Source organism: the organism of the source record quoted next, unplaced genomic scaffold, assembly GCF_019419815.1.
Source record: "Pyrus x bretschneideri cultivar Hongxiangsu unplaced genomic scaffold, Pyrus_bretschneideri_v1 Contig76, whole genome shotgun sequence".
Classification (NCBI taxonomy): Eukaryota; Viridiplantae; Streptophyta; class Magnoliopsida; order Rosales; family Rosaceae; genus Pyrus; species Pyrus x bretschneideri.
In genome coordinates, this window is record NW_025999816.1 from 444,638 (window position 1) to 454,269 (window position 9,632).

The 9,632-nt window shown below is 36.0% G+C and overlaps 1 protein-coding gene across 2 annotated transcripts; it reads left to right on the forward strand.

Annotated features, from left to right (window-relative positions):
* Positions 1-6,009: 6,009 nt before the first annotated feature.
* On the forward strand, positions 6,010-9,181 carry LOC103942428 (increased DNA methylation 3). Of its 2 annotated transcripts, none has more exons than XM_009352616.3 (3): positions 6,010-6,357; positions 6,959-7,967; positions 8,561-9,181. In XM_009352616.3, exons 2-3 carry the CDS (start codon positions 7,010-7,012, stop codon positions 8,794-8,796), a joined length of 1,194 nt encoding a protein of 397 aa, XP_009350891.2. In that variant the 5' UTR covers positions 6,010-6,357; positions 6,959-7,009; the 3' UTR covers positions 8,797-9,181. The 2 variants fall into 2 exon arrangements, with proteins under 2 accessions (XP_009350891.2, XP_009350890.2); XM_009352615.3 differs by having other exon boundaries at positions 6,018-6,357; positions 6,987-7,967.
* The last annotated feature ends 451 nt before the right edge of the window (positions 9,182-9,632 follow it).

The window sequence follows — 9,632 nt, forward strand, 5'->3', positions numbered from 1 at the left end:
TAGCATTGAACATTTCAAGGTGAAATGGGTACGTTTTAATTTAGCATAGGCACCTTTCAAGTTGTTATTGGTATGTTTCAATTTGACCTGAATACATTTCAAATTGATTTCAATTTAAATTTCACATTTATATATACGTTTCAATTTAGTATCAGTATGTTTCAAATTGTTATTGGTATGTTTCAAATTGACCTGAATTCGTTTCAAATTGATTTCAATTTAAAATTCACATTTATATATGTGTACGTTTCAATTTAGTATCGGTACGTTTCAAGTTGTTATTGGTATGTTTCAAATTGACCTGAATACGTTTCAAATTGATTTCAATTTAAAATTCACATTTATATATCTCATGCCGAATAGCACTAATGTCAATCCAAAGCCTCCAAACTCATCGTTTTTATCAACAACTTTTATATTTCAATAATAATTTTATGATGTGAACGAGCCAACAAAAGGAGTATAAACCTTGACGTCAAAAAACAATTCAAAATTCAAAGTTTATAGACAATATTGGTGATTTAGTTAATAGTCATTAATAATATCCCTAAAAAAAAGTATAAATCCTGACAAGCCAAAAAAATTCCCCTTATCAATTAAAAGGATAAAGTGGGAAATCAACATACAACATTTTTATTTAAAAAAAATAAACTAATGACATGTAAATAGAATAAATTTAAGGGGTTTTTGAATTTTAATCCTTCAAGAAGATTAAAATTAAAAAAAAATAAAAAATAAAAAATAAAAAATAAAAAAACCTGGTGTTAGATTGATTATTGATTTTAGACCCTTAATGTGTATTTAATTCAAATTCATATTATAATTTTGTTTTTATATTTAATAGAATTATTTTTTGTCAAAGTTTTTATATTTAATAAATAACTTATTTAATGTTATCACATTAAATTTTAAATTTATTATTATACAATTTTATTTAACTTTCTCCAATTAGTGTACCTAAACATCCATATCATAATATATTTTACTAAATTAGTGTACTGAAATGCCCGTACCTAAATATATTATAGTGAATTAGTGACAGATAAGAAAATATGTAAAAACTTAAGTGTACCAAAATTCCGTACCCAATTATATGATACTAAACTAGTGTACCGAAATGTTTATACCTAAATATATTTTTATGAATTAGTGGCAGATAAGAAAATATGCAAAAACATAAGTTACCGAAAAATCTCTACGAAAATATTTTCTTATATAAGATGCCTACCATAATGAGAATTAAAATTTATAATATTTTCATAAAATTTAAATTCATAAAATTATAATTAAAAAAAGAAACATCGAATACATATGCTGGCATTAAATAGAGTATAGGGACTAAAATTAATTTTTAATCTTGTATAAGACATTTTTCTAAACTTCATCTTATTTAGGGATTAAAATCTAGTTTTCTATAAATTTAAAAATGATTAGGTGGACACTAGTTAATGTGTCTTAATCAAAATTTTAAAAGAAACAAATGTTTAATAAAAATTATGTAAAAAAAGAGTGGGGGATTCTAATTTTCTCTTTTATATAAGTTTGGTTTAAGTTTTGGATAGCTATAATTGAAGCACCCTGAATTAGTCCATGCCAACCGAATTTCAAACTTGATTGGGTAGGTTTGAATGAAGTAAAAACTCACACAATCCCAACCAAATCATTTATTGGGTTGCGTTGATGCCTTGTCCACTCATGCCAACCCAAACCCAACTTGTTGTCTACTCATGCCAACCCAAACCCAACCCAAATTCCTTCATGCACATGTGACCCATTTCGCTTCATTTTATTGGAACAATGAATGATGATGTTGCTTTTACGATTCTTGAAGTTGAAACTTTGGTATTCTCTTGTAATTTTATTTTAAGTTCGTATGGTTGAAACATTATAAATGGTCTTCACAATATTTGGTTAACTTTTGTGTGGGATGATGTGTAAAATTGAACAGTATTGATGTTGTTTGGATCAAATTTAAAAATCTAATAAAATGAGGTGTTTCAAGATTGAACCCTATAAAAATGGGCAAACCCGAACCCAGTTGAAACCCGAACTAGAAGAAACCCGAATCTGAAGAAACCCGATGAACTTGAACTAACCAAAACTTGAATTATGAATGTTAGGTTAGGATTGCGTTGACCATCTAACCTACCCACGTTACAACCCTAATGGAAAGGACGCCATAAGCCATAATCGATTATCTTTTCTGCTTGTGTTAAACAAAGTTCCTCAATTCTTAAACTAGAGGTAATTATGTATACTTCAAATTAAGAAAACATATTTACAATTCTAAACCCCAAATACGAGAAATTTGTCAGGGTAACATGTGTAATTAATATTTTATTAATAAACTGTAGAAATGTGATATATCACCTTCACGTGGTTTGGAAACACATAAAAAATTTATGAGTTTAAGGAGGTTTTTCCCATAAAGAGTATTACTTTAGAGAGGTTTTACTATATTTTGTGCAAGGAAATAATTTATGCACACCCATGTGTACTTTGCTTTTTACCCTTTGTAGACATGCAAATTTCGGTGAAAATAAATGTTCACCAACACATTAAATTTTGACAGGCGAGGGCTTAAGTGGCATGTATCATGTGTCTCACAAGTTGTACACATAGATGTGACTTATCAAAATCAGACAAGTCGTCAAGAAGGACACGTGTCAACACTTTGCGAAAAGGAATTATTTGATTTTAATTTAATTAAATAAAAAATTAGTTGATGGAGTCAAATCATGAACCGGCCCACAAATTGAGTCATGGTTCTTTTGTCGTTTAATCAAGCCCACGATCAAGGCCAAATCCATCCGTATGAAAAGCTTAGAGTGTCTATAAATAAGGGGCTTCAAGACAAAGAAAAATGGTCCAAAAAATCATTCACGCTCAGACACTGAAGCATTGAAACTCTAAAGTTCTCAAGCACTCAAACCTTGACACACCCCGATCGAGATCAGGGCATGCTGGCCGTCACGTGGAAGTGACGTAACCATGTGCACAGTGCGGAAGCTAATAAAATAATAATGGAAATAGTAATACGAATAAATAAAAACTAGTTTTACATAAAGTAACAACAACAAGTGCAAGCGTAAGTGCGACGCTAAGTTCAGAGTATAAAGCCTAAAGCAGTCCAGGAGAAAATGACGCAACAAAAGTACACCCGAAGGTGGTCCTACGCTGGTGATTGTCTGTCAGATATGCCGAGAAAATCCTCAGGGAAACCACCAAACGTGCTAGCCAACTAGAATCTGGAGGGGGGCAAAACAAAAGCATGAGTGGGCAAAAACAAAGTTTTTCGAAAACCATTTAATAAATAAGTTCTAACCCCTCGCCGTAAAACCTGTATACTTCCCAGAAAATAGATATATATATATATATATATAAGTCATGCTCGAGAATATGCTATGCCAAAACCTCAAAGTAAAATGCAAGTGCTCAGGTAATCACACATCAATATCATATAAACTGTCAGCCGGAGTCACCTAACGTGACCTGTACGGTTGAATCTAGAGCTCAAATCTCAATCTCACTAACTAGACTTGCACAAGAGTCGGAACCACCTAAAGTGGTCTGTACGACATGCCTGGGTGTAATATATATATACGCTTAAGTGCTACGATCACGTGAAAGCTGGGCGAATAGTCGCGGGTCACCTACGAGTCGGAACCACCTAAAGTGGTTTGTACGACAGGACTGTGCACCTAACTTGGATCCAAGCTGAGCGTGTGGTGCGGGAGGTGAACATCACGTGAAGGACTGTGCCCAACTCTGGGCGGGAGCACTAACACCAGGGGTGCAGGTTATGAGCTCTCTATGCATCTCACATCACTACTGAATGTAAACATGAATTACACTTACTTGGCACTTACCTGTGCGTCCGCATCACCAATACATACACATATATAAATGCAACTAACCATGCATAACAAATGGCAATATAAAATATGGCATATAACGAATAAACGCTTTGAATCACTTTCTGGGAAAAATATAAGTATATAGGTATATACGGAAAACCAAAAGCCCACTCACTGGTATGTGGAAGGGTCGTAACCCCCCTGCTGCGAGTGACCACGCTCGTCCTCGGGATAGGATTCACCTATATGCGAAACAACTATAAAAACGTTAATTTTAAAGCACATAACCAAACTTAAGAAATAACTTCTCATACAATGCTCAAATGAGGTGTATGAATACACCAACGTGATCTACTCAACCTCAGGATCATCCCCATATTTTTAAAATAATTTTTCACCGTCGCACGCGCCCCCCACGCGCCGCCCATGCGCAGGCACGTGCCTGGCACGCTGACGGCGTCAGTTAACGCCGTCAGGAATTTTCCGTTATCTTTAACGGATTCCGTCAACGGCGTTAGGAATATTCCGTCCAAACTGACGGAATATTCCGTCGTCTTCTCAGGCGCCGTCGCCGGCGCTGGAAAATCGGGAAATTTTCAAATCGTGATATCTTCTTCGTTTTTCAACCAAATTTCACAAAATTGGTACCAAAATGAAGCTTACAACGAGAGGAACAAGATCATACCACTTTCAAGTGCTAAAATCCACGAAATCTTGCCTGGAAAATACCCCCATTTCCGGCCAACCTCAAAACTCTTGATCCCGACGTCCAAAACCTTCAAAAGAACCACCCCGAGCCTCCTAAGGACCTCACCAAGCTCCCTACAAGCTTGAAATTCCCAAAAACATAAGAAATTACGTGTGCATGAACAGTACCCAAAATCGGGTATCTCGAGTTCGACGTGAAAACGAAGGTATCCTTACTTGAAATGGGTATGGTTAGACTCCAATGGACCTCACGAGCATGGATATGTACTTTGTTTCTTCGATCTGTGAAGATTTCATGGGTTTTGGGTGTGGTCCGTACAAAGGATATGAGAAATGGGAAAGGGAAAGGCACGGGGGAGGTGCAGGGATAGGGAGAAAGGGTGTGGGGTGTATGTTAGTGTGTGTGTGGCCCAAAACATGCCAACAAAAACCCAAAAACATACACACAACGTAAAAATAACACTAGGGGCAAAATCATCTTTTCACGTGTACGTTTTTAAAATTTTCAGAACGGGCTGTTACAAACCTCCCAAACACTCAAACACTTAAGAAGACTCAAAAAACCCTCCATGTTCTTTGCCAAACCCGTGAAAAATCATCAAGCATTGCTACCCGTGCCGGTTCTTCCATCGCCACAAGCCAAATCCATGCGGCATTCGTTCATCCGAGATCAAGTCATCGCGACCTTCGGATCAACAACACACATCTACACATCTTTGGAGGTCGAATTAGAGAAAACTTTGTAAACAGAAATTGTAACCTTAAACTCATTAATACGATACAGTTATTTTGTACATGTGTTCTTGTTTGATTTGCTACAGGGTTTTCATGCTTACACCCTTTGTTTGGATGAGGAAAATAATATTGGAATTTGAACAAAAGTTAGAACTTATAATTAACATGCACTGATTTTCTTGTTTGGATTTATAAGCATCGAAATTTAGAATTCCCACGTGAAAAAAAAAACTTGAAATTTTGGACCTCAAATTCTCAAGTTTAAATTCCATATAAATTGTTGTTAATTTCTATAAATGAGAGTTTAAAAAATATAAAATAAAAACAAAAACCTAGCCGTGAGTGACTATCAATGTCACTCCCACCCTTGTTGCCGCCGCTTCCACCCACAATCATCACTACTGTTGCCAACACCACCCACCATCGTCATTGCCGCCGCTATCATCACCACCTATTATCATCACTGTGTCGCCGCAACCACTACCCACCATTGTCATCACCATCACCACCGTCAACTCCGCTAGTACATATCCTATTATCTGTCACATTATATTAATGACTCTTATTACTCATTCAATTTCGTATTTGAATTTTTTTTTTCTTTTTTAGGTTAACCAAAGAGAAAATTTTCAAATTTTAGAAAATAAATTCCACATTTTCGAATTCCAGAAAAAAAAAATTCATAACTTTAAAATTCCTTGAAAATCTTAAATTTCCTCGTCTAAACGTAGTTTAGTTTTCTTCTGATTTAACCGATTCCCTTGTGCAATAATACTTGGTTTTTGTTTTGGGCCAGAAAAAGTACCTGGGTTCTTTAATTGTTGCAAAACATGGACTCAGCCCATCCCCTCCACCGCCCCGCCCTCTGACATTTGCTTTATTTTCTTCTTCTTCAACCTCAGCAGACGGCAGCGATCACGTCTTCTGCTTCACTTCTCTATCTTCCTGTTAGTTTTTACTTCTAACTAACCCAGCTCCAGCCCTCTCTCTGGTAACCCCTTATCTGGTCTTTCTTCTTCTTCTAATCTTCTTCAATCGGCTCATTTACGAACCCCAGGTTAATTCTGATTCTTTAATTTCTGATTCTTAATTGCTTTTTGATTGAGGGTTTAATGTAGATTACATTTTCTGGTTAGTGGTTTCCATTTTATTTTTACTTTTTTATTCAAATGTTCCTGCTTTCTCAGTTCATTGTTATGCATTTGCTAACTCGAAACTAAACAAATTTAAAAAAAAAAAAAAAAGTTTAAATAATAAAAAAAAAAACCCTATCTTCGGTTGACATATTTATTTATTTTAAAGGAAATTTTAAATTTTGAGTTAGATTCTATATACCCAGAATCCCATTTTTAAATTTTCAAACGAAAGAATTTATTTTTAGCCAAGCTGCATTTGGGGTATGAGTTGATGTAAGAATCTGACCTGTAATCGGTGTATGAGTATCAACCTCGACATTGTCTAACACTGTAAACCCATACAAATGCAAATTCTGTTTAAAAGTTATGCTTTTCAGTTTTAAACCATATGGAAGTAAGAAAATAGATATTCTATGCATGTGGAATCTACTTATCTTGAAACTATGAAGAGAAATTTCATTTCAGTATGTTCTTTTGAATCATTTATTTATGTAATGAAGTTAGTTGGATTTACCTTTGTAGATGGATCTCAATAATTTTGGTATTTTAGATTTAGAAGAATAAGCTAGGAGCATGGACTTAGAACCAAAAGACGATCCTCGTAAAGCTTCATTGAAACCGTCATTTGCGGACCAGCATTTTCTAGTCAACTTCATAATGGGAAATTACTTGGGTCCTGATGTCAATATTGATAGCCTGAGATACTCAGCATTTCAAAGGATAGTGGAAAGTTTGCCTCCATATATGTCAAGTGATTTGGGGCCATCATATGTCAGTGTGTCTTTTTTGGAGAGTTTATATTACTATATCCTGAGAAATGCTCACCCTAGTCTCATTTTGAGACCAGATATGTTGCATAAGTACTTTAAGGGCAGCCCAACCTTACCAAGTTCAGGGGTTACAAAAGAAAGTTGGCACCAGTTCACAGATCTTTTTCCTTTGGCTCTTCATGAACAGATATGGTACCCAGAGAGCTTCAGAGTTGTTAAGGGGATTGTTTTGATTGATGATCCTGTTACATCATTTATGGAAGAAGATGTTCTTGAAAAGTTCAAATCTTTATCTGGTATAGATGGCCTAAAAATTGATATAGGTCAAACTATACGATATCAACATGAGTACCTGGATGGTGGAGAAAGTAAGTCTAATGGCTTGAATGACGATGGCAAGGAAACAAAGACAGAAAATATGTCTAATGGAAATGGTAATTCATCAGAAAGGTTTCTGAAAAAGTATAAGAGGAGGTGCGTCTCTCATTCTCCAGCAAAGCCAGCATCTCCCCTAGTTGTTTCTGAATCAAAGCATTATAACAAAGATGGAGCTTCATGGATGAGCAATCCAGATGGCCCTGCCCTGATGCCCCTTATCTCTCTTCCTAATATGGAAGAACCTACTTCTGATTCTTCTATTGTTTTGTCTGGGACTGCCAGGAAAGGCGTAGTTGGACCACCAATTGGTCTAGTGGACATTGGTGTTAGCAAGGTTGCATATTACTTCCGGGTTGCTCTACCAGGGGTCAGGAAGGATTTTTGTATGTTCTCCTTTCCTTATTTCTTTTCATTTATTCGTGCTGGTTTATGCTATTAAAATGCTTATAGTTCAGTGTCCCCCCTTTTTTTTTAAGTTCTCAAGGCACCTCCTCTACCTTTAATAGGATATTGTATCTCAGTGCATTGAGTAAAACAGAGTTAATCTGCAGTTAATGTTCCCATTGCTCCAAGATATAGCACCGTATGAATATTCTAGACAGAATTTTCTTAACAATTCGTACTTCTAATAAGTTGAACACCAGAAAGCCTCTTGGAGGGTTTATTATCCCCTCCCCACATTCTAGGCTAAGTGACTGCCGGGAATTTGTTTGAACCCATGAAGTGTATCTGAGCTAAAAAACAAGATACTGATTTACACATGAAAATTAAATTTGCATCTCCTCATTTACATCTATGCATTGGATCGAAATCAAAAGTTACATCTCCCGGGATTTAAAGGAGATGTAAAAGTGGCTTTGGATCCCATATATATATTTCCATGATTCAAGATTTTCTTGCATTTATGCTCTCTTGACAAGAAATCTTGAGCTCATGTTTGTTCAAAATTACAAGTTGATATTATTTGTGGCAACAGGTCAGTTTAGTTGTGAGATTGAATCGAATGGGAAGGTTCATCTCCAAGGCATCACAAGTGGTGGAAATCCCATAAGGAAACGTTCGCGTGTATTTCAGATGAAGTTGCAGCAATTATGCCCGGCTGGACCATTCACTCTCTCCTTCAGCCTCCCGGGACCTGTTGATCCAAGGCTTTTCGCACCACACTTCGGATCTGATGGCATTTTTGAAGGAGTTATCGTAAAAGACGAGTGATATATGTTGCCAAGTTACATACATTCTTGATGTAGCCGCGGTCGACGAAATGGTAGAATTTTCTTACTTGCCCTGTTACTAAGTTCGTAGTTTGGTAGCTCTTGCGTAAATGGTGTAGAGAAGTATTGGTAGGACTAGGTTGTAGTTTAACGAAGTGATCCTCTTCCAACATCAAGCGTGCCGATGCCGTCTGAGTAGAATTTGGCGGGATACTCATGCTAGATGAGTGCTGACACGTGGTGACGTCGTCTAGACAATCGACAGAAGTTAGGGCAAAGTATGGAGATCAGTTCTGTAATTTTCTTTTCCTTTGGGAAATTTTTAGTATGCCACTTCGATTTAGTGCGTTATTTTGATTTTAGTATTAGCTTTCCATTTGGTTCAATGGGCATCTACAAGCAACAAATCACATCGGTTACGCGTTTAATGATCAAAGATTTATACGTTCTAAGGGTCTAGCACGCGGGCTCTAAAATCTTAATGTATGTTTGGCACTTGTAATTCTTGAATGTCTCTTTCTTTTTTCCTTGACCAATTCTACCAAAAACTTGGCCACTAATTGGCAATTGGCAGCAGCTGTAGAGCTGCAGAGCAAACAAAATGTTGAAACTTGATGTAATTCTTGATTGTCCCCTTCTTTTTTCCTTGACCAATTCTACCAAAAACTTGGCCACTAATTGGCAATTGGCAGCAGCTGTAGAGCTGTAGAGCAAACAAAATGTTGAAACTTGAATCCCAAGTCAACATCGCCATCACTCATCAATATGGATTTGTAATTGAATCATTCAATGTATTAGTATTTTAAGTGCGATTTTAATGCTACGTATCAGTTAATA